The sequence below is a fragment of the Aureobasidium namibiae genome (assembly GCF_000721765.1).
Source record: "Aureobasidium namibiae CBS 147.97 unplaced genomic scaffold scaffold_8, whole genome shotgun sequence".
Classification (NCBI taxonomy): domain Eukaryota; kingdom Fungi; phylum Ascomycota; class Dothideomycetes; order Dothideales; family Saccotheciaceae; genus Aureobasidium; species Aureobasidium namibiae.
The window spans coordinates 285995-309495 of record NW_013581201.1 but is presented as its reverse complement, the minus strand read 5'-3'; the positions used below and the strand labels follow the sequence as shown (position 1 = coordinate 309495).

At 51.0% G+C, this 23501-nt stretch overlaps 12 protein-coding genes across 12 annotated transcripts; 3 read left to right on the top strand and 9 right to left on the bottom strand.

Moving 5' to 3' along the window:
* Nucleotides 1-87: 87 nt before the first annotated feature.
* M436DRAFT_46712 (uncharacterized protein) lies at nt 88-1086 on the bottom strand (the record flags this gene model as incomplete). Its single annotated transcript, XM_013572106.1, has 1 exon — nt 88-1086. The coding sequence occupies one exon, from the start codon at nt 1084-1086 to the stop codon at nt 88-90; it is 999 nt and encodes a 332-aa protein (XP_013427560.1).
* A 431-nt stretch (nt 1087-1517) lies between these two features.
* M436DRAFT_46161 (uncharacterized protein) lies at nt 1518-2063 on the bottom strand (the record flags this gene model as incomplete). Its single annotated transcript, XM_013571993.1, has 1 exon — nt 1518-2063. A coding segment is annotated over one exon (546 nt), but the record flags the coding sequence as incomplete, so codon positions are not given.
* Nucleotides 2064-2363: 300 nt separating this feature from the next.
* M436DRAFT_46128 (MOSC-domain-containing protein) lies at nt 2364-4218 on the bottom strand (the record flags this gene model as incomplete). Its single annotated transcript, XM_013571986.1, has 2 exons — nt 2364-2511; nt 3203-4218. Coding segments are annotated over 2 exons (1164 nt in total), but the record flags the coding sequence as incomplete, so codon positions are not given.
* A 1011-nt stretch (nt 4219-5229) lies between these two features.
* M436DRAFT_46635 (FabD/lysophospholipase-like protein) lies at nt 5230-7113 on the top strand (the record flags this gene model as incomplete). The annotated part of the gene is made up of 1 exon (XM_013572091.1): nt 5230-7113. One exon carries the CDS (start codon nt 5230-5232, stop codon nt 7111-7113), a length of 1884 nt encoding a protein of 627 aa, XP_013427545.1.
* Nucleotides 7114-7735: 622 nt separating this feature from the next.
* M436DRAFT_63603 (uncharacterized protein) lies at nt 7736-8635 on the bottom strand (the record flags this gene model as incomplete). Its single annotated transcript, XM_013572172.1, has 1 exon — nt 7736-8635. One exon carries the CDS (start codon nt 8633-8635, stop codon nt 7736-7738), a length of 900 nt encoding a protein of 299 aa, XP_013427626.1.
* A 1675-nt stretch (nt 8636-10310) lies between these two features.
* Nucleotides 10311-11948, bottom strand: M436DRAFT_46142 (uncharacterized protein; the record flags this gene model as incomplete). Its single annotated transcript, XM_013571991.1, has 2 exons — nt 10311-10796; nt 10911-11948. The coding sequence occupies 2 exons, from the start codon at nt 11946-11948 to the stop codon at nt 10311-10313; spliced, it is 1524 nt and encodes a 507-aa protein (XP_013427445.1).
* Nucleotides 11949-12262: 314 nt separating this feature from the next.
* Nucleotides 12263-13438, top strand: M436DRAFT_46275 (Arabinanase/levansucrase/invertase; the record flags this gene model as incomplete). Its single annotated transcript, XM_013572020.1, has 2 exons — nt 12263-12438; nt 12490-13438. 2 exons carry the CDS (start codon nt 12263-12265, stop codon nt 13436-13438), a joined length of 1125 nt encoding a protein of 374 aa, XP_013427474.1.
* A 339-nt stretch (nt 13439-13777) lies between these two features.
* M436DRAFT_46308 (uncharacterized protein) lies at nt 13778-14570 on the top strand (the record flags this gene model as incomplete). Its single annotated transcript, XM_013572032.1, has 2 exons — nt 13778-14474; nt 14530-14570. 2 exons carry the CDS (start codon nt 13778-13780, stop codon nt 14568-14570), a joined length of 738 nt encoding a protein of 245 aa, XP_013427486.1.
* Nucleotides 14571-15253: 683 nt separating this feature from the next.
* Nucleotides 15254-16840, bottom strand: M436DRAFT_81669 (uncharacterized protein; the record flags this gene model as incomplete). The annotated part of the gene is made up of 2 exons (XM_013572302.1): nt 15254-15953; nt 16158-16840. The coding sequence occupies 2 exons, from the start codon at nt 16838-16840 to the stop codon at nt 15254-15256; spliced, it is 1383 nt and encodes a 460-aa protein (XP_013427756.1).
* A 514-nt stretch (nt 16841-17354) lies between these two features.
* M436DRAFT_46642 (uncharacterized protein) lies at nt 17355-18032 on the bottom strand (the record flags this gene model as incomplete). The annotated part of the gene is made up of 1 exon (XM_013572093.1): nt 17355-18032. One exon carries the CDS (start codon nt 18030-18032, stop codon nt 17355-17357), a length of 678 nt encoding a protein of 225 aa, XP_013427547.1.
* Nucleotides 18033-19178: 1146 nt separating this feature from the next.
* M436DRAFT_46010 (RabGAP/TBC) lies at nt 19179-20861 on the bottom strand (the record flags this gene model as incomplete). The annotated part of the gene is made up of 1 exon (XM_013571957.1): nt 19179-20861. One exon carries the CDS (start codon nt 20859-20861, stop codon nt 19179-19181), a length of 1683 nt encoding a protein of 560 aa, XP_013427411.1.
* Nucleotides 20862-22372: 1511 nt separating this feature from the next.
* Nucleotides 22373-23208, bottom strand: M436DRAFT_46799 (uncharacterized protein; the record flags this gene model as incomplete). The annotated part of the gene is made up of 3 exons (XM_013572120.1): nt 22373-22882; nt 22938-23035; nt 23094-23208. 3 exons carry the CDS (start codon nt 23206-23208, stop codon nt 22373-22375), a joined length of 723 nt encoding a protein of 240 aa, XP_013427574.1.
* Nucleotides 23209-23501: the final 293 nt, after the last annotated feature.

Sequence of the window (23501 nt, the reverse complement as noted above, 5' to 3'; positions counted from 1 at the left end):
TGCAAACATAGAAGAGGAGTGGTGAACTTGACACTACGAGTTTTACCTTCTAACTGTGTATCGTCTGGAATGACATTCATAATCCTTCTACGAGCCAACAACCTTGTACTTTGCCAAAATCGCATCGTACTGCTGCTGATACACAGCCAAGACCTTGCCATGCTTGACATCCTTGGGGAACCCACTCATATCATCAGGCACCCAGGCAGCCATGTCATCCAATGTGTCCGCCGTAGCCGGGATATAAGTCTGCAAATCATTCTCATCAATCCAGAGATGGAACTTGTTTGCATCAAGGTTATCCCTGAAAATCAAGGGACCCTCGTTGTTCGAATATTGCGAGGCAAATGTGACGCGGACATCATCAGAGGCACCTCCCACATTGACCCAGTCGCCGAGAATGCCGTTCTCAGAGCGTTGTTGGTAGATTGTGTAGTCCACCTCGGACTTGATCCAGCGGTACCAGACGTTGGGACCTTGATCGGGGGTGGCGATGAATGTGGCATCGATGACAGGGTAGCCCGGGTAGAAGTACAGTTGTGCTTCTGAGAAAGTGACAAAGTCGGTTGTGGTGACATACATCAGTTTGTTGGGAGGTTGAGGGCCAGTACGGTCAGGGTCGGCATCAGGCCAGAAGCGTGATGCAAAGACTACAATGTATGCTTCAATCAGAGGCTCCCAGTATGCTTCGGGCGCCCATGCATTTCCTGCGGTCGAGTTGACAAGATTTGGTGTCAGACGAGCCTCACCCCAGGTAGCTAGATCTTCAGACTCCCAGATGACGAGTTGTCTGGATCCGAATCTGGTTGCTTCGTTGAAGTCGTTGGTGAAGTTGTTCGCGAGCAGGTCCGTAGCGATGAGCCAGAATTTTGAGCCGTCTTGAGAAGGCACGATGAAGGAGTCTCTGACGCCTTTGGTGCCGACGTCGCTGCGGAGAATGGCTTGTGTTTCCGGAGTGCCGTCTAGAGAGAGAGCTTGGTAGGATAGAGGGTCATTGCCATTTGAGAGGTGCAAGTAAATGGCTTCATCATCGACAGGGAAGGAGGTAAAAAGGTATCCGACTTTGGTGTCTCGTTTTGTCGGCATGGCTGCAGTCGAGCTAATGGCAGTCAAAGCCAAAAGAGATTGAAAAACTTTTGAGAGAATCATGTTTTCGACTCAGGTTAGGGTTATATCTGATAATGCTGAATGATTAGATAGAGGAACAGACGGATGATATTTATATCAACCGATCGTCGCCATAATTCCTCCTTTGTCGTTTTGTCAGTATATCTTGTGACAGCGCCAAAGGCATGTTCGCATCTCCGTGCATCTCGACAAGCCCGAGCCAAGAAGACATGTCTTGGAGATTGACATCAACAGCAGCGGCGATGTCATGTTTTTCTAGGGACGAAGTTACAATTGGAGTGGCTACTATGCACGACATACGAGCTGATCAGCTTTCAGCCTGAAAAGCGGCGTGATGCGAATCGCCGCGTAGCAGATCCTGCCACATCAGGAAGCTCCCCACGGGGCAGTTATGGACTGTGGAGCTGTACATCTGATGGTGAACTCATGATTGACTTGGCGATGTGTAAGAGTGAAGCGATGATGGGCCGAGTGAAGGCATCGCTGTGGAAGAGACGAGAAAGGGCAGGCAGGGTGGCTGATTGCGGGTGAAGCTGAGGCTGAAAGTGCCGGAGCGATGGCTGAACGACGATCTCTCGACCTCCAGTGTGTGAACAAATGTCTGGGCATGTATTGCTTAGAGAGACGATTGAACATCGATGACAATACATCAAACCATGATCATGTTGGTAGTCCTTGATGGCAAGACTGGGAGATGATATACTCATCACTTGTCTTCGAGTCGACGCAATCAAAATCTCTACCCAAAGACGTGTGCTCGGTGAACAGAGCCATATTGTCAAAAATCCACTTTTCAAGCACATACGGCCACAGTCAGCTGAAAACTGGGCATCCCGTCCGCTCTGCCATACATAAGCAGTTGAACGGCAGATTAGTACTACGGTGGGTGACCACGTGGGAATCCCTGCTGCTGTATGTTTTGCATTCTCTTTTGCTCATCATGAGTCGGTTGACACGTTCTGATCGCGTTCACATTCTGGTTGACATGGGAGCGACGGGTTATCGAGAAGTTTTGACAAGGATGTGTTTGCACTCAGGGGTCAACATATCTCAAGCTTTGTATCCTAAATGCGGAGCCTGGGATAGCATTGATCGCATCACTCTCGGTGGTGGAGACCAAAATGTCCAAGCAGGTCAAGTCTAAGGTTCTGAAGCACAAACATCCTCATTGGTCAATACCAGTATTGTGTATGAGGAAGTCATTTCCACGGCTATACAAGCCATGCTTGGCTGCATTAGAGGCTGTACAGCATGTGCGCAGCAGCACTTGCAAGGCCATTGGTCAATTCTAAACATCCATTCGAGCCATCAGCAACCAAGTGATATATATAGAGCATCGACTGCACACATAGCATGCTCCGTCCAGACATCATTTCCATTGGACTACCTCTCTACAGACACTCCTTCCGAGTGGCGTTCCCTCGCCTCTTAGGACGCGTCTTCTTAACGTACCTCTCCTCAAACCACTCATCCAGCCACGTCAATAGACTTTTACTTAAGAACCATGCCAACCGAAGCCATCATCGCGATCGTCGCCCTGGTTGCCGGATCAACTCCTACGCTCTTGGTACTCTGGCATTGTATCAAGAGATGCGCGGGAATGCCAGTATCATCCGAGTCTTCTGAAGCCGGGCGGGGTATGTATCTCGATACTGCGTCGAGGACTTTCGGTTGACGAGGAGATACAGGTCTAGATCTTTGAAGAGGGTTTCGTATAATGCTTACGTCTTAGGTGGTTGTGTGTCTGCATTGGGTGGGTGCGATACCTAATGACTGATCTCTTAGAGATGTGCTGAGGATTTGGTAGCATGTTTTCTCTGTATTGGTCGAGAAACGTTTGCCTACGGTTCTTCCATAGCGATGATATTCTGTCGTTGTTTTGTAGCTCTGTATGTAACCTGTATTGATCAATTCCCCTCAAGGAGTGTCATTTGCATCACTGTGGAAGCTCATTTTTGAACGTGTGTCAGAACATCGGAGAAAGGAGATTGGCATATCTTGCAGGATTAAGCTGGTACAGGAACACTAGAAATACCGGGCCAATCTGTGAGATAGTTAGTATCGAGCGTATTACGAAAATCGGTATAAGTACGACTTACCAAAAACTGTCCTTTCAGCATTGCGCTGAGTGATCGTGATCTCATCACCAACAGCCAGAGACTTGCCCTCATCACCCTTGCCCAAGAACGCATATCGGCCAAAGACAGGTGAGTATTTGTGTCCCTCGTCTACTCTTCTATCGCTTTGCAGCTTCTTGAGCACTTTTCCAGATTCGCCTTCACCAGGCTTGCCAGTCGCATAGTCGATGTTCAGACTTACGCATCTGACACAGTTCTGCACCAGATGTAGTTTCACGTTGCTGGATGTCTCTAGCTCTGACCAATAGTCTTCTTCCCAGGATGACTCGGCACCGCTGACGATGATGTTTGGTCTGAATTTTGTGATGTCCATGTCTTCACCTTCCAGACGTTTGCTGACGTCGTGAAGGGAAGTTTCGTTGACGATGAGGAAAGGGGCACAATCGGCGAAGGTGATCTTGTCTTCCGTTTGTGTGTCACCTGAGATGATTGTGCCGATGGAAGTGGGCAACTTGTTGGTGATGGCAGATAGCCAGCCTCCCTGCTGAGCTTGGGATTGGTTGTTCTCTTGGTGAGTGGTCATAAGAACTGGACGTTCATTCTCGCCGAGATATGCTAGCACGACATTATAGCCCAGACATTCAGACAGCCATTTGTTGTATTGGTCGTCCATCTGGTAGGCATCAGTAGGGCTGGAGTGCATAGTCACATGGATCTTCTGTAGAGAGGATGTGTCGGGAACAAGAGGGAGACTCAGATCTCTTGATTCGCCATGTGGCGGCTTCCAAGTCAGATGTATAGAGGCGTTTTTGGGATTTTGATCCTTAGGAAACTTGATATCGGCGAACAAGAGGGTCAGCTCGGGGTAGTGTGCGACGTGCATGTTCTTGAGCGAGCCATCTGGCAGCTCTTGGAGGACCATGAAGCAGCGGTCGTAGGTAAAGCCATGTCTAGTCACTTCGGCCGAAGAAGGTTCGTACGGTCGAACAGACTTGATAGGGTAAACGAGAATCTAGGATAAGTCTGTAAGACGCTATCTGGTGACGCGGTAAGCGGTGTTACTGACCCTACTGATATGCATATCTTAGGTTTACAGAAGATGTGTTGGACAAGCGTAATGAGGAAGACGTAGTGATCTCGTCCAGAGAGGCAGGAGAGAGAAAGAGATGTCAAGCACAAGGCGTGAGGTTGACGTTCCCCGCGAATCACCTATAGAGGGGTAGAAAAAGCTTGGGAGTCTTGCCCTATTTGGTATACAGATTGGCCATGTTTATATCTATGAAGAATGGACTCGATAACTCGAGATGTCGTGAAGATGGACTGAGTGCTCGAGTACCAATTGCGGCAGGAGTCTATACAAGCCTCGACGAGTCCTGGAGTAAGCTGGAGAGGTGAATAGTTGGCAAACCTGATTTGCGAGTAGACACGGTCAAGGCAGCCACTCCACTGCTTGCTAGAGAAGCCGAATAGGGCCCGTTCTCGTGAGCGAAGCAGAGGAAGAGAAGAATGTTCAGAGACATGATGAGTTTCGATTATCATAACGATCGGGCGAGTAAGGTTGAGATGAAGCATGAAATGAGGCTTATTCCCAGATGAAGAGCGACAGGAACCCAAACGAATTGGATCGTGTCACACACAGCCACCACGCGAAAGCGCAAAACGTCACCGACCCCGCGATGCGCCAATGAAAGTGCCTCACGTTCGGTCAGTGACCATGTCGGTTGTTTTGCAGATGATGATGACTTTCCACCTGGGTGTGCTCCAGGGGGGGTTTCTTGCAACTGCCTTCCGCCGTTCACAACTATCGATAGCAATGACGCAGCCGTCAGCCTTCTTGTCGTGACATTATCCGGCTCGATCAAGTCGAGGCTTCCACACAGCTCCGGCCAAGCGGCGCATCCATCCTTCCTCCACCAACGCGCCAAGCGCAACCCTACGACTCTACGCCTAACAAGACAGACCAACCCATCTGGAACCTACCTCGAACCGTGCCCGACTCTTCCGATCACGTACTGACGACACCATGGACGCTGCCAATGGAGTGCGGAGGAAGGACACGACCAAAGGCCCTCCTCTACGTCTGCTCAGTCTGGATGGCGGCGGTGTGCGCGGCTACAGCATGCTGATCATCCTGCAAGAGTTGATGCACCGCACATTCGTCGAGATTGAAGGTCGCGCCCCAAAGCGACACGAGATTCCGAAACCATGCGACCACTTCGACTTGATTGCCGGAACCGGCACCGGCGGCCTGATTGCCATCATGCTGGGTCGTTTGCGACTCGATATCGAAACATGCAAAGACGTCTACGTACGCATGACCCGGCGAGTCTTTGAGACGGACAAGACCATTGCCGGCATCCCATACCGTTCCACTCTGTTCAAAGCCAGCAAACTCGAAGAAGCCATTCGAGAGTGCGTCCGAGAGCACACGATATACGACGATGAAGGCAATGACTCTCAGGATGCCGTGTCCTCATCGTCCCGCCAGAGTCTCCAGGTTGCGAGGCCTGCTCGCTCCGTCAGCGTTGCCAGCAGACACAGCACCATCGGCATGACTCCAGTAGACCCTCGCACATCTGTCGGCATCTCCAGATGGGGCAACCCCAACGCTTTACTTTACGACAGTCGCGAGAACAGGACAAAAACTGCCGTGACAGCCGTCTATCGTGGCACTCCCAAAGGCGGAAAGCCCGCCCTGTTGCGCTCATACGACTCGCGTAAGGAGTCCTCACCCGAGTACAACTGTTACATCTGGCAAGCTGGACGAGCCACCTCGGCCACCGCTCTTGCTTTCAAGCCTATTCAGATTGGTCAGAGTACCTTCCTCGACGAAGGTGCTGGAAAGTACAACCCAAGTCCGCAAGTCCTCGATGAGGCCGTCTGCAACGAATGGCCGGGAAGAGATGTGGGTGTCTTCTTCAGCATCGGAACCGGCAAACGTCCTCCTGGCACAAACAACCGGCAGACAGAGTGGTGGGAAGATTTTATTGGAGGTGGCATGGGCGACTTTGCCGAAGCCCGCCGCAGGCTGATTGCGAAGATTGAAGCTTGTGAGGAGACACACCAATATATGCTTGACGAATATCTGTCAAAACGACAAGTCAACCGTCAGAACTACTATCGCCTGAACGTCGAGGTCGGTGTCGGCGAGTATGGCATGAACGAATGGAACAGGCTGGGAGACATCAGCACCAGCACACGCATGTACCTTGCTCGACCCGAAGCCCAGGCGCAGAACTTCGATGCGGCTGCGAAACTCGCCAAAGTGTACTTCAGCAAGATTCGTCATGAACGACAGCCATCGTGGGATGGCCAGGAAGTCATCAACACTACCTCGCGACACAACGCTCCCCTTCCTGCAATCCCTCTCCCTAGCAATCCTCTTGCTGTTGAACTCCCGGCCGACGACGTCTTTCCGCCCCAATCATATCAGCAACGTCCACCAACATCACAGCCGCCCATGCGTCAATCATCCATCGCCGACATGAAATACACGGTTGTGCCGGATGACCAATGGCCTCAGTCAGAGCCTTTGAGAACGCCCACTAGCGCTACACGTCCTTCACCGCCCCCAGGTGCCTACCGACCCTCAATGGATTCCATGCACCGTTCCAGTGGCTCGCTAAGTCAATACCGACCAGAGTCGCAGGACAGCGGGACAGCAGCCTATGCGCCCCCTCTACCGCCGAAAACCCCTCTACCATATCCAGATAATGTCGCGCCGCTGAGCCCTACTGTTGGCAGCCCAGCCGTTGCAAGTCCGATGAGACATTCATCACATAATGGAGGATTGTTCAACATTGCACCGCTACGTCAAGCTCTACCGCCGTATCCAGACACAGATGGTCCTCCACCCATCGTCAACATCGCACGCAAGCCTGAGTACACTGGCGGACCTCGCTACTAGGTCTTGGCTGCAACACTTCTGTATATGCTGTTACGACTGCGCATACCGATTTTGACCATACCTTAATTTTGGCGCTTGCTTCACGACAGCCCCTTGGTTAGGGGAAGAGCAGGGGCCACATGAATTTCGATGGCATATGGAGCATATCCGTTTTTGGTCCCGAAGGTCTTGGCTTGATCTTTCTTCTTTCTTCTTCTTATGACCCTACTTCTTGTTTTCTGTAATTGCTGCTTCTCTCAACGAATGATACCACTCTGTTGTCCTCTTTTTGAATTACTGTCTGATCGTTACCAAATTACACAATAGTAGTCAATGTAAGGACCCATTGACTCTCTGAAACATAGCTATTGAACACACTTCTTCAGGAGTTATCCATCTCCACAATCGTGAAGGGGAGCTCAGTCGATCACTGTTTCCTCTTGTTGACCTTGCTCACAATCATAAAATTCGGGACTCGGGCATGGACGGTACGTGTTGGCAGAATGAACGTGTTGGCAGAATGAACGTGTTGGCAGTATGAACGTGTTGTCAGAATGAATGTGTCGGCAGAAGGTACGTGTTGGCGGAACAAGTACATCTTTCTCCTTCTCTGACATGCTAAATCTAGAGGAAGTCGCAACGTTCAATATGTTGGAGTATCCCTGAGTGCTTCATTGTTTCGGGCGAGCAGCAGCGTCATCACACCCACCATTGCCATCTCGATTGTCAGCATCTGCTCCAACTCTGTGAGTTCTGAACCGTAGGAATCTTCAGAGTTCAGATCGTCTTCGTCTCTGTTGATATCCTCATCCGCGTCGTCATCATCTATGTTTTCGTTGTCGTTGTGGGCGTTCCTCTTGTTCTTCTTGTCATGAAGACGGATCTCTGGATTGGGGAAGTGACAATCGTCGTCTGCGAACACATCTTCATCGGCCATGGAGGCGCGAGTGCTGAGCCAGGGGATGGACTTTTTGCTGCTTGTGGGAGGGGCGACCAGGGAGGAAGAGTCGTTTTGTGCGGCTGTCTTCATGCGTTTGTTGACTGGTGTTGAGGCAGTGCCCGCAAGGTCTTCGAAGAATACGACTTCGCTGTCCAGAGGTCGTTTTGTTGTGTTTTGCAGTGATGGATTCTGCTGCTTCAGAGCAGTGGTCCCCAATGTTGGTTTCTTCTCTAGCAGGGCCAGTTGCTTGACCTCATCCCTCCAAACTTCAATTCTGGTCCTGTGAGTTTTTTGGCCTTGCTTTGTTGACTTTTCGGTTGCCTTGACTTTGTTCCTTTCTGCGAGAGCGGTTGCGAAGGCAATGGTCCTCTGTTCTTCTTCCTGGGCCTTTTGCTCACGTCTCTCTGCAATGTAGGCGAGTCTATCTCTGATGTCTTTGATGCAGTTCTGGGTCATCTTTGCGATTTTGAGGAGGGGATCGTTTGTTTCTGCTTCGGCGCGGCTCTGGATGATCCTGGCTTTTGTTTGCTCGAATTGTTGTTTTGTCATGGGGATCTTCTTAAGCTCTCTCATCACGTCGTCCAATGGTGCTGGGGTCGCCATTTTGGTGTCAATTATGATTAGGTTGTTTTGCTTGAACCTTCAGTTTTTATGTTGTATGTCTCGCCGTTCCTGGAAGTTCTCTCCAAAGAGAAGCTAGAAGAAGTGGCCGAGCGTGAGTAGAACACTCCGGGTTGATAAGCAAACAGGAAGTAGTCGGATCAATTACACCCCCGGGTCTGTCGGAGTACTTGTGTCTACGGATGCCGGATATAAGAACGACCGGAGTATCTGCTCGTGTCGCAATCCTTTGATGTTGAAGAAACAGAATCGCGAAAGGGCAAACAGATGGTTATGTACTAGCGACCTACCGCCACGTTTATACTTCCAGCGAAGGATGAAGGTGATGTGGTGTCTACGTTATCAGAAACAGAAAAAGGTTGACTGATACCTCCTCGGCTGATGACCGAGCCGAAGACCCCGCTACGGTCGGTTCTAGTCCGAACTATCTGCGTGTCATTACTTATACCAGAATCCTCGAAAATTCTTTTCATGTCGGACCTGTGGCGCAGCGGTAGCGCGTGTGATTCCAGTATCTTTTCGGGACATCCACAAGGTCATCCGTTCAAATCGGGTCAGGTTCATTAGAAGATCTGAGGCGAGAGCCTTGGATCACATCTCTTGTAATTTTGTCAAGTTCACCGGGGTATTGCTCCTTTCTGATCTTTTGGTGTGTCGAAAAGGTCTGAAGGCATTTTACTAACCATGGTCAGCTAACCTCGACCAAGTCTGAAAACTATCCATCGTTGTGAGAGTATGATCAGCGAAGCAGTATGGCAGCGACATGGACAAGACAGCTGCTCCCCGTGTGCAGAGGGGTGTCACGCAGCTATAATTATAGGACTCTCTGGATACCTCATTCCTATTCCACAAATGACTGTGCCTTTTCGTAGCGAGCCTTGTGCTCTACGGCTTCATGGAAGAGAAGGAGTATGTGTAGGATTGTAGGAGTCTATTTGTTTTTCAAGTCCGCAAAACCAACTTACTGAGCTTTCGTACGCATCTGAGTGTGCATTCCTGGCGAGGCAGATGATAAAACACATTTTCGTAGATTGCAAGACAGTGAAGCCTAGTGTGGCCCATAGAAACCAACGAGCCATAGACACGTATATTAGACACATATTCAAACAGTTCAAGTAGAGAAAGAGTTAATGTTGCGGCCACAACATCATCGTCGACCTCTAAATTGCTTGTATGTAGTGCGACCCTGCTATGTCCCAAAAGCCGATTATATCCGGGCTGGTCTCTCGACTTTCAGCCACCTCGAAACACAACTATACTTTTTGGCACAAAAGGAGGCTGCGAGAAAAGATGAACATGCACGAAAACACTGCAGAACGCAAAAAAGAATGATGCGGCGAGTGAGGTTCGAACCCACGATCTCTGCGTCTCCCTACAGCACCATCTACGTCGAAACGACCGCAAACAGTAACTGAGAAATAGCTTGTGTTTGCAAGACACATTGACGCAGCGTCTTGACCACTAGACTATCGCCGCTTATATTGACAGAAGCAAAAAATGATCAATCATAAGGGTACAGACAATCAGCCGGGAGTGTGCAGGTGCAGTCAGAAGGAGCATGTGACACGCAAGGTTGGCAACTGCGGAAAAGGTAGGCGCAGAGCTCAACAAGAATCGCAATGGCTCTCAAGGCTTATGGTGATTGCTATGCCCGAACCTACTTTCCGGCTTCCTTTCTCTTTTCCATCACACCCAATACATCTGCAGCACTGTTCTTGTCTCCCTTTCTTCTTCTGCCCTTCTTTTTCTTCTCTTTGCTACCTCCATCATCACCATCATCGTCATCATCATCTCCGTTACCCTTCCAAGTCGACAACTTGATTCTCTTTCCATCGTCTCCCTCTTCTTCGTCTCCAAATCTTGAAGATCCAAAGCCGAGATCCATGTCTTCAAGATCACGATCGCTGGCTGCGAGCATTTGGGCTCGCTTTTGCAGACGAGCTTCTTTGGCTTCGGCAGACTCTGGTGCTGAGGGGTCATCGGAGGAAGCATTGAGGGATAGGGAGATGTTTGAAAGAGCACCAGCTTTTTTGATGGCGGCAAGGAAGGCTGCGTCGTTGAAGGGGTTTTGGGGTGCTTGAGGTTCTGAAGTTTCGTCGGTCGTGGTTGTGGTGGATTTGAAGTAGTTGCGTGATGCTGTGGACTGTGTTGGTGGAGGAGGCGGTGGCGGCATTGATGTTGTCGTAGCTTCTTTTGATTCCGAGGTCGACTCCGATGGTGCTGCTGTTGTGGCTGGCTTTGGTACCTTTTCTGGAACCTCTCCGTCTTCGTCGTCGGAAGAGTCATCGTCTCCCAGGCCACCTAGCGGATCATAAGCATCGCCGACACCGTCGAAGATGTCATCGTCCGAATCGTCCTTGGGTGCTTCCACAGGTTTCTCGATCGGCTTGGGCGGCGGCATTGTGACGCCCTCGTCGAGGAGTTTATGCGTTTGAGCTGATACAGTCGGCTCTTCAATCGGTACCTGCACCTTTCTGACCTTCTTTTTGACGTTGCCGTGCTCGTCAGTTGTGATCAGGACTTCACGCCCTTTCGCATCAACCTCGACACGCGAACTTGCACGCGACGAACCAACATCGCGGAATCTGTCGCCTAACTCAGGTCTCGCAGCCAATCTGGCATCAGCCTGTGCTTTTCGTTGTGCCTTGAGCTCAGCCAGAATTTGATTTCTAGATCTCTTTGCACCAGCAACAGGCGGTGGGGGAGCCATTTGTCCCTTCTTTGCGATCTTCTCTCGTTCGACACGAGCAACTTCCTTCTCTTCGAACCTCTCGAATTCGTCTTCCAAGTCTTCTTCTTCTGCAGGCTTTGCTCCTCCAAGCACATTTTCGCCCTTCCTTACGCGCTCGAGCAATTTGCGATCGAGACCTTTTACCAGATGTGTAGCGTCAACATCGCCGCCTGTAATCTGATCGCGTAGAGCTTCGAAAGTTGCATTATCCAGTTGTCCGAGTTTGACTTGTTCCTCTAGAGCCTTGATGCGGGCAGCTCGGTCGTCAGCCTCGTCATCGTAGCGGTTCTGCGTGCGGTCGGTGAAGCCTGAGCCTAGTCGAGATCCTTTCGGGGCGGCAGAGCCTTTGAACTTCTTTGTAGTCTGATTTGCGGCATTGCGCTCGGCGACCTGGCGGGCGAAATCGTTTCCAGAGACACCTCGGACTGAGCGCGGCGTCATGGGCATGAAGGAGGAGCGTTTTGACCCCAGTGACGAGGGCACAGCACTCGGCCGTGGGCTGTTACTTGCGCCTTCCTGTCGCGCCGGTGTGTTGAGGAGCTTTCTGAACTGGTCGTTATTCATTTTGATCTTGTCGTCGCAATGACAGTTGTGAAGGCGCGATTGTCAAAAGTCAGCGGCTAAATTCGGCCATCAATGAGCCGAAGTCGCGTGGCTGCATCTCTTTGCGGGGAGAGTGAAGGAAATTGCGGGGATCATGTACTCGAGTAGGTCAAGATGCAGTGCAACAGTGCCATCGCCCCGTCGCTCCAATACTCCATCCAAGACTTTCTAGTCCGGCGGGTACTAATCCTATTGTCGATCTGCAAAGGTAGGTAGGTATAAATAAGCTCTTCATGTCTACTTCCATCGTTTCTTTCTTCAGTTCGAACAGCACCATGTTCTTCTTCAATGCCCTGTCCTCCTTGGGCTTCTTAACCTCTCTTGTCTCCGCCCAAGTCTCGAATACTACCAATGGAACTTCTGGTTCAAGTACATCAACATATACAAACCCCATCTTAAATGAAGTTGGCGCGGATCCTTGGGTTATCCGTCATGGAGATTACTACTACATGTAACGGTTATCACCATCCACTCTGGTCGCATCAAAGCTGATTGACCATAGGACTTATACTACGAATACGAACATAACTATGCTTCGAAGCTCTGTCTTGACCGATTGGGATAACGCCGATGTCAAGCTAGCCTTCGACCCGCCTCCAGGCATGAACTACTCGACTGATCTTTGGGCACCTGAATTGCACCAGATCGACAACTCCTGGTATATCATTTTTACTGCCGATCCCGCATTCGACACGCCTTCGCCCGAGATAGACATGCTTTGTGACTTCAACTGCCCTGCAATTCATCACAGAATGTATGTTCTCGAAGGCTCTTCCTCCGACCCTTGGAACTCGACCTACACTCTCAAATCTCAGCTCAATACGTACGATCAATTCGCTATTGACGGTACCTACTTCCAGCATGACTCTGGACTCTACCATATCTACAGTTGCTGGTACCGCCAGTACGACGCATGGCCGGCCAACCTTTGCATTACCAAACTGTCAGATCCCTGGACTGTAGCAAGCAATTTCAGTGAGCGTCAGATCATCAGCACTCCAGATAATCCTTGGGAAAAGACACCATATGGACGTCCCTTCAACCAGCGTCTTTCGTCGAATGAAGGACCGCAACAGCTCACCAACCCCACCACTGGACAGCAGTTCGTAATCTACAGTGCTGCTCGTTCTGACAATCGCAACTACTGCTTGGGTCAATTGGAACTCATTGGCGATGATCCGATGAACCCTTCAGACTGGCGCAAGAATAACCAAGGTTGTGTGTTTTATCAGAACCCCAAGGTGGAGGCATTCGGAGTGGGACATGCTAGTTTCACAAAGAGTCCCGATGGCAGCGAAGACTGGATTGTTTACCATGGCATGAGAGACCCCACAAACGGTTGGAGTGCGAGAACGATTAGAACGCAGCAGTTCACGTGGAATGCTGATGGTTCGCCCAAATTCCCTAGACCGGGATACGGACCTTACCAGGTTCCCTCAGGACAGAATTGATGTCGGTTGTGATCGTGTAAAACAAATAGAATAATGTCATTACGTTGTGATTGCATACTATTTTGCACATCATTTTGTGATCATTGGAGAAGTAAGTGAATAAGTTAACCCAGGGCCTTGGCAATGGATTTCTAACGCAAGGTGTGTGATTGGCTGCGGCAAAGCAGTCGAAAGTCCGCTTTGCCCGAGGCCGTGCTTTGCCTATGACAAAGACACAATCATCACCTTTCCACTTTACACCGAACATCCAACCTCTTGCCTACGACTCAGCAACTATCTCTCACTCCGTCGATACTCTCACCGACATTAACACTCACACACACACACATCAGAGCAGTCATGTCGCTGCCTCGCGCCACCTCGTCCGTGTCGACGACCATGTTCCGATTCGCCGCTGGCGGTGCCCCTCGTCTTCAATGCAACCAATGTCTGCGTCCCGCCTTCCGCACATCACAGCCTGCTCTGCGCTTCTCCTCGCGACGAAACTTGCAAACTGCCACTGCCTACCGCCCTTACACATTGGACCCTATGCCCTCGCCGCGCAACGCTGGTGTACCAGAGACCTCTATTGCTGGCCTTCCTTCGCTTCCCTCTACCTCGTCACGCTCAGCAAAACCATCTCCCGCAGCCGACCAACCCATCAGTGTACCTGAGCAAGAAGCTCAAAAGTCCTCGTCCGCAAATACGTCATCGACGGCAACCACATCTGCCACCACCAAGCCCCAAAGAAAGAGCAAGCTGCGTCCTCGCAAGGCCGCTATCACACTGTCGTCTTCAGCTGTATCACACCTGCGCGAACTACTCGAGCAACCAGAGGCCAAGCTGGTCCGTGTCGGCGTGCGTAACAGAGGCTGCTCGGGACTAGCATACCACCTCGAGTATGTCGACAAGGCTGGAGCTTTCGACGAGACGGTCGAGCAAGACGGTGTCAAGGTATTGATCGACTCCAAGGCCTTGTTCAGCATCATTGGCTCAGAGATGGACTGGCTGGAGGACAAGCTCAACGAGCGCTTTATCTTCAAGAACCCTAATATCAGTAAGTTGATCTACAAATCCGTCGGGTCGAACAAGAGTGCTAACATCATTTCCAGCTGAGCAATGCGGTTGCGGAGAGTCCTTCAGCATCTCATAAGCATCGACCAAATCTCCCTGTCCCTTGAAAACTCTCGCTTGCCGACGATCATGAAATGCTTGCATTACTGGAGTTATAGCGCCTCTGCTTCTTGAATTGTACATATTTGGGCCTCAACAGGAAAGGCCGCCTGGTTTTTACACAACATACCCTATCTTGAACCCTCTTTGCCCCTACTAGATGGATACAGACGAATAGAATCTCGATTTTAATGCACGCTACACCAGTCTTTCTCAGGCTCCCAATTCCCGGCATGTGTACTTCCGTAATATGGACCTAGAGACAGAGTCAGAACGCGCGAACCGGAATCCAGCATATCCCAATGTCGCCTCCTGGTCATCTGCTGGTGCGCCGAGTGGAGTGAGTAATAACTTCTTCCTCAACCGACTTAGTCGTGTCTTCTTCCAGATCAAAGGTCTGTATAAGTGACACCGTACTGTACTGGTCCCTTGCATGGTATTTTGCTCACAAGTTCTAGTGAGACCATTTTCTGACGGCCTGCCTTTTCATTTTCAGGGGGAGCCACAAATATCATTTGTCTACTCGAACGTCTGACAGAATCAGGATTCGACTGCTTGTTCCAGGCCACGCCACAAGTCGACACAAACAACCAAGCCAAGCCCTGCTGTCTCCAGAATCATACCGGTGTCATAGCATTAGCAATAGCCTTGATCAACTGCGTCTCAGCGTACCGCACTCTTTTCCGCAGGCTCTACAGGATTAGGCCCAGGCACCCTATGCGACGCCCACTCTGGTATCTTTACAAACCTCAACGCATCAAGTCCAAACCTCGGCACCTTGACCGTCCACATATCTTCCGTAAAATAATCATACAGCTGCCTCTGCGGCACGGGGAAATGCGTGGTCGGTGAGGTGAAATCCTTCTTGATCCCTTTCTGCAAAAATCCATTCCCTGCTGGCATCCACGGGTGCCATTTTTCCATGACAAAGACTCCAAACGGTGCGTAGGCGTCTGATTGGGCTTTGGTTCGTGTTGGTGCGCCTAGAGGTGGTTTGAAAAAGTTTGCGACGGGGATGCCGGAGAGTATGTGCAGCATCAGCGCGTGCCCTAGCTCGTTGAAGCGAGAATCTCCTATCCAGGGTTCATCCTGATATACACCGAGCGGGTTTGAAAAGTACGCCATGCGAAAGGCGTGAGCGAATTCGTGCACGAGGATTGCGGCAAAGAGAACTATAGTGCGTAGAAGAGCCGAGTCGAGGTTTGTCTCAAAGTTGGGAGGTATGTGACTTGGGAGTGTGCGAGCCGTGTCGAGGATGTCGCTGAAGAAGTCGGCGTAGTCTGATCGAATATCTTTGTCACGCCAGTTTTGTATGGCAGTGGAGTAATGGCGTGACAGGCCGATTCTGCTGTGTCTGGTATGCCTACGAGCGTCGTCAGAAGATGTCCTGGAAAGGCCTTAACACGACGTGATTCCGCAAACAACTAATATGACTTACATGCTTGCAGCAGTGGTACCCCGTGTCGCCCGAGTCCACGCCAAAGCTCCTTCTTCAATCAAAACATCAGGATCCTCCCAGTAAAAGCAAGTCCACTATCGCATATCGCAGATCTTCTGGAAGGTCCACGCTTGCTGTTTTTCAGTCAAAGAATCAGGAACCTTGAGCCTCCTGCACAGTCCCACATTCGGATCGATAAAGTCTTCCCAGCACGAAGGCGTTGCCAAAGCGTAAAAGACACACATGGTAGTAGGGTCATCGAGCAACGCACTCGCCAGCAAGATGGCAGGTTTGAGATTGAGGTACTCGACATCATCGACCTCCCTCCACATATCCTGTCTAAACACAGGATGCACAGCATCTCCCCTCCATTCCTGCGGTCTCTTTGGCAAATACCGACTCTGGGGCGCCAACAAGGACTCAGGGGATCCTAAATCGAGATTCAAAAATCCGGCCTTGTCCAAAACCTGCAGACCCCATTTCGCGACTAGATCGATCCACGGGACGCTCTCGCTCGGACGACCGAGTCTGTACTGTACATCCCATTCGTCGTCGTTGTCGTCGTTTCGTTTCCTTTTCAATAACGCCTTCAAGCTTTGGTCTTTCTTTGGTCTGTTGAGAGGGCGGATTTGGAAGCCTCCGGCGCCTGAAGGTGCGTCTCTCGCGCCAAAGTACTTTCCGTGTTTCGCCCAGTCTGCGTCGATCTGGCCGCCGTGAGCATATTGCGGGTCCTGGATTCTGCGTGGCAGCGTCGGTGAGTAAGGGATGCCATATGGCAGTGGCGGCAATCTTTCGGGTTCGACGCTGCTCATGTTGGTATCTGGATCGCTCGTGTTGAGAGTCTGAGAGACACGGGTATCAGCATACACATCCATCATGACAGGGTTTAAACACAATGGAAGGGCGTCTTTGTTCTTTGTATCAATGTGGACTCGACCGGATGCGGACAACAACTATACAAAGAAACAGGATTTGGAGAATTCGCTTCGTAGCTTGTCAGTGAACAAAGATTTTAGATCGATGCAACGGCATGATCAGACAACCAAATACTTGTTGATCAGGAAATAGGTTTGCTTGCAAATGTGTTTCTTTGATCGCAAAAAGTAGATACTGTGGAATGTAGTTGTGGTCGATTCGATCTGACTGTTGAGGAATAGAATAGTCACACAGCTCTGAACCCCTCGAAAGAAGAGATGATCACATTCGGCCCAGCGTTACGGCGAGAGTTTAGCATAAATTCTCCATTTCGGAAGAACCGCCCCTCTTCCATCAACTCTTACCTCGATTCGTTAATGTCTCGCGTGCTTGTAGAAAGGAATAACCCCCTCACAACAATCCCATCCATCCTACAACCGCCGCAAACCCATTCAACACAGCAAGTCCAGCAGCAAGACCCATTGCATCGACACCTCTGCCTGGCGCAGCATTCAACACAAGCACAAGCCCACACTGCGCAGCCGCCGTCGTAGGCAAATTGTCTCCCTTCGCGTACAACGTACTGCAAATCGTAGGCCCAGGTCCAGTCACATATTGTGTTGCCGTCGTGGTAGTCGTTACCGTATATGCTGGACCTATCAACCCTGTCACTGTGGTTCCCGAGTGAGTCCACCAAGTCGATGCCGTAGCACTGGGTACATAGACCGTTGTATATGGTTGTTGAGGTTCTCCATCGCATAACGCGTTGTCGGCGCAACAGCCGATGTGATTCTCCGGACCTCCATATGCGCAATACGTGTGAGGGCCGCAGCAGTAGTTCGGTCCTGAGATTGATTGGCAGTTTATGTATGCGTAAAGGGGGCAGATGCCTGTGCTGTCTTGAAGGAGGACGGCGGGGGACCAGCCATAATTCGAGCGGAGCTTGAGAGTTTGATTCACAGCGATGTTTGATGGTGATGAGATATCTGCTGCCTCCAGTATTTGAGGTAGATCTGTCTGGCGTGGAAGGGAAGGGCTGGCCAGAATGGCTGTGAAGAGGAGCGCGGTGATGAGGAGTTGGCGAGCCATGATCTTTCGATTATGCTGGGTAGTAGGATGCAGTGTTGTTGTTGATGCAGGTTCCCGTGTCTCAAACGGAGAGGATGGCGCAAACAATTCAGGCAAATTCGAGATACGTTCCACCAAATTGGAGTCGGAATTTTCTGATGGAAGTTGATGAGATTGTTGTTCGCTCCTTCGCGGTTTGGCTGAGCAGTTCGCGTATTGATGGTCGACGTCCAGATAGTGATACTCAGTAAATTCTCGAATAATGATGCCCAAACAACGATACAATGCAGCCCGGTTATCGTGCAGTCTGAGCGGCAGTGAAGTGTTGTGAACGGAGTGGAAAAAGATGCAGGATCATGCACGCTAAAGTAATCGCAGGCCTACCAAGCTCTTCCGAACAACAAATCAAGGTTGAAAGTGAGGTGGTTGGGCACTATACGGGAAGGAAGCATGCGCAATCATCACTGTTCACATCACCAACCCTTCCTTCATTCTCGACAATGGAAGCAATATAATGCAACAAAGTCATATGATCTGGACATCAACTCAAGTAGATTTCAACACGGTAGAGTCGTTTATCGATGAGCTTCATGAAATGTATCAGCAAAGAAAAAAAGACTCCAGAGGAGGTTGGGAGTCTTGTCGCACTTGGCCGCTTTGCAAAACTCTCGGGACACGAGACTGGCATTCATCGGCTCGATGCGCATTCCAACAAAAGACCTTGAACTTGTTCAAGCAAGAAAGACGATAGTACAGTCACTGGAGAAAGCAAATGCTCAAGAGACACATTCTCGTATTCCAAAGATAAACGTCGGGGGTATATCTCCAAACCAGACCCAATCCACGACTGATCTTCCACCGAGCCCTAAGAAGCTAACATTACAAGAATAGAACTGACAAAGAGATGTACCATGGGGTTGTTCGCTGATCAAAGACAAATGATGGAGTTCTATCAAAATAGAACATGATTTCCGACAAAGGAGAAGATGGATGCAAAGAAATGCGCGGGAAGCGTAGATGTCTGTAGGTAAGACAGCGATGAAAGGAAGGAGAGACAACAAAAAGCGACACTCTCTATGCGTCGCGAGAAGGGGTATATGAAGGAAGGAGAAGACGGGAATGAAAAAGAAAAGAAACTTTTTGCAAAGTGGTGCAGGAGATAGAAGATCAAGCAGAGGCATGTCTTCGGGTCTTCATGTGGATCTTCCACTCGGCTTTTGCGACCCGCATCAGCATGTCTTCGTCTCGCACAGGCACCCAACTGGTGAGCACCTTCATTGCGTTCTCAAAGTCGCCTTCGACAATGAGAGACTTGGTAGCGTCGACCAATGCAGCACTGGTGGCGTGCAACACACTCAAGTCGGCGCCTTCGAAAGTAGACTTGCTTTCTCGAGTAGGTGGTGGGTTTCCGGGAAAGTCGGCATCGCCCAACAGCATAAACACATCCCAGACACGTAGTTGGGCTGGGAAGGGCATGCTGAGGTTGAAGAGTGTGAGGTACCATTTCGTACCGTATGTCATGGCGTCGATGCCAAAGTCGTCGAGTTTGGCCTTCAGATCTTGGTCGTTAGCCAGCCAGTCAGTCTCGAACTCCTTGAGCGTTGTCATGAGCCCCGAGAAACCATGTTCGTAAAGCACTTTGAGTCCACGCAGCTCCCACATGCGAACGAGCATGACAAAGGTGTGTTCCTCGTCATAGTAGCAGAGCAAGGTTGCAGCCAAGGAAGCCATGCCTTGTACATAACCCGTAGATGGGAAATGGACAGAGATGGCATGGAGGACGCGGAAGAGCAAACGCTGGCCTCCTCTATACCTGCGACGGAACATAATGTGCATGCTGATCGTTCTAGGAACATCGACATCGATCTGTACATCATCGGCAGAGCTTTCTTCCTGCAGTTCGTGGAAGATCTCAATAAGCTCTTCGTCGGACTGGCATCCTCCTCGGCGTTTGGCCGAGGCAGACAAAAAGGCATGCCATGCAGTTGCGCGCCACTTGTCAGGCACCCCCTTCCAAGTACGTGCGACGAGTTTTGGATCTGTCACATCGAATTCAAAGTTCATGCCGCCGCCTCTTGGACCTTCTGGCATTAAACGAGCCATCTTGCGCCATTTCTCTTCGCGCAAAACTTCACGCCGTCTCAAGAAGCCTTCGTGCGCATCCTCTTCCGCGAGATTATCGAGGCAGGCGGGCAATGTGAGCATATCGCTTGCGTCATCGAGAACGCGACGGTCGCGCGAGCGGAAAGGGTTATGGGAGCGATGTTGCGAATAGCCGGACTGGAAGGAATATACAGAGGCAGCGTGGGCAGAGGGAGATGAGGCGACGGTGGTACGGGTGTTTGTGCGGGTGGGAGGTGGGAGAGAGCGCGAGGATCTAGCATTGGAGGGACCTCTAATCAAGCCTCTGCGCCTGCGCGGACTGCTGGATAAGAGTTGTAGTGATGTGGTGACACGCTGAAGACTAGGCTTCACAGACGTGCCTTGCGGGCCTTCGGTAGGGATGAATTTGGTCGGGTTGATGAAGCCATAGCGATCGACATCCTTGCCAGACAAATCCTCCCAGTCCTCGACGCCGCCAGCGCACTCGTGCTCGTTTTGAATGAAGCTGAAACGATCATGGAAGTCCATTGGCCTCGAACTTCGACTCGTGACAGGTCGGCGACGAGGGTTGGTGAGAGAGCGTACAGGAACTTGCGGTTCGGGAGTGTCTTGTCTGTGCACGTCGTCCGGAGTGGTCCAATCGGCAGCTCTCTCGTCGCCGTATTTGTACATGGACCTCACCTTGTGGGAGAAAGTCCTCTCTTCAGCCGACAGCACTCGGCGACCATCGAGAACGGCATTCAGCATGTGTACGCTCGGTGTGCGAGGACCGGTTGTAAGACGCTTTGGGTTCAGTTTTGTGACCTCTGGGGTGGGAGACAGCGGCGGGGAGGGCGGAGCTTGCATGGGAGGGGAGAAGGTGGGAGAATTGGGGGCCGTGTGGAAGTCGTTGTCGGTAACATCGCCGTCGGTGCAGTCGCCATCGTATTGTCGCATCATCTTTGCCAGCTTCTTTGAGTTCAACAGGATGCTACCGCGTGTCGAGAACTTGATCGAGTCTGGTGAGGTGAGGTCATCGAAGGCGGCGGTAGGGATGTCCATGTCGATAGGGTGAAAGGAGCGGATGCGAGAGTGGCTGTTGGTCAGAGGCGATTCGGGGAGGTCGACGTCGCTGTCTTGGTCGATAGGCTTGGATTTGCGTCGCAGGAAAGAAGGGGGATTTCGTTTCGAGGATATGCTGCTGGGCGGAGCGACAATAGCATCATGAACGATGATGGATGGCACGCTCGCGCTTGGCGACAGAGGCAGGGTAGGGGCTTGGGTGTTGGTGGTTGCAGGTTTTGCGATGGCAGAATCGCGCTTGAGGTCGCTGCTAGACTGCGAGGTGTGGAGAGTTGTTGTTTCATCCATGGCGGCCACTGTATTTTTGGCTGCCCCTGCCGACGGGCGTGTTTCGTAGATATATTGTTTGCTCGTTCTGCCAATCAATCGAGCCCACCCGATGCTCCTCTCGTCAGTCGCTCACGCGTATCCTGCTCATGCGTCTCCTCAAGTCTCGGACCTAGAAAAGTGCTGAGAGAAGGAAAATTGGCAAGGCGAGCAGTCAGTACGTATGCGCCGCTCCGGAGTGATCAACAACAGAGTCCCTTGGTGAAGCACTGGCCGTTTGGAGAGCCCCGACTCTGGAGAAGACTTGGCCGAGATTGCTGGAGTCCAACAACCTGCTTTTTCAAAAGGTCTTTCGGCTTCTCTGCGTACAGTGCGGATAGCGATGATGACAATCAATTTGCGGTCGTCGTCTTCGCCTATCCCGGGTCCATGGGGTTTATATGTGCACCAAGCCTCGCTCGCCCGGGCGACATCTCAGCGCAGATCCAGTAACCCCTGAGCAAAGCCGCTGTGCAACGCTATCCCGAACCTAACACGACCACCAACCCCCGTTGCATGCACTTACCTTGCAACTGCCTCTCTAGCTCTGACTTTGTACCCAACGGTCACCGCATGACTGCTGATTCCCTGCTTCCTCACCAGACGATAATCGATCATACGGACATTTCCTCATCGATATGTGTGCAACATGTATCTACATCGTAATCACTTGCTTGATCGTTAACCAGTCTGGCGCCATCGTGCATCATCAAGCCTGCCGGGGCTGCTTTTTTCTCTGCTCGGCTCGTCCCCTTCTCCTGTCCATCCAAGCTCCACTTAGAGCATCCCTTCTATGTGCGTGCTTCTCCACCAGTTCCCCTGATCACGTATTCCGAAACTATCTTAGTCTTTCCGAAAGACCCTTCTCGTCCAACTCCCATGCGAACTCTTTACTGCCCGGCCAACCAGCCGAACTTCTGCAACTTGACCCTGGGCAAGACTCCAATCAACGTGATGGCAGCCGCGACGAGCACGGCCCACAGCTTGATTTCAAGAACCTTCTTGTTGTAGTCCGTCTGCGTAGCGGCTGCCACTGTCGCAAGCAGCATCAAGAAGATGAAGTATCCGCTGACACGGTGGTACTTGTACAGCTTCTTTGCGTTCTCCTCGCCGCCGTAGATCTGCGGCACAAAGTATTGCGTGAATCCAACAAGTCCTTGAATGAGGATAAGGATGTATGTGATCAAACCCAGAATAGCGTGGGGTGACACGAAGTGTGTGCCATTGTGGGCAATCTTGTTGTACTCGATCACGACGAGGCCCGCGATGCCGCACGAGAGAGCGAGGTCGTTGAGTCCGGCGTGGGCCCAGGTGCCGTGCTTCTTTTGCTTCGGTGTGTGCGTGGGTTGTAGGATAAGGACGCCCTGGGTAAAGAGCAGGATTGCTGCTGAGTTAAGCAACTGATGGACAGTCATATCAGCATAGTTTTTGTGTGTATGTACCACGAAGCCTTACAGGATGCGCCGAGAACAGAATCACAGGGTTGGAGAATACTGCGCCCCAGACAATAGCAACGAGGATCCAGGATCCAGCCTGTGCGACAGCTCCAGTACCTGTAGAATTCGTGTGAGTGTTGCTGCCTTGCACAACTAGTGTGAAGCGAGACCATACCGATGATTAGATTGTGGTATAGCGGAAGACCGTCTTGCTGCGACGCATCACCAGGTCTTCCAAGCAGAGGCTCCTGCTCGCCCATACCGGGCCTCTGAGTCTCTTGTTCCGACATGGCTGTACAAGGTCTTCTCGTCGTGTAACTCCGAAATTCCGGAGGTGTAGGAAGAATAATGTTAGGCTGGTGGTGCCTTAGAAGAAAGGAAGCGGAGAGCTCTTGATTGCAGAAGCAGCAAACACCCGGCTTACATATCACAAAGTACGAGCCTCTGGCGTGCTATCACGATCTTGATTTTTGATGACCTTGATAGCACCCTAACCGCTGTACCTACCCAATTCGGTGTTGAGCTAGCTTTCTGTAAGCGGGGCTTGCGGCTCTGTGGCTGATTATCTGACCAATCAATGACT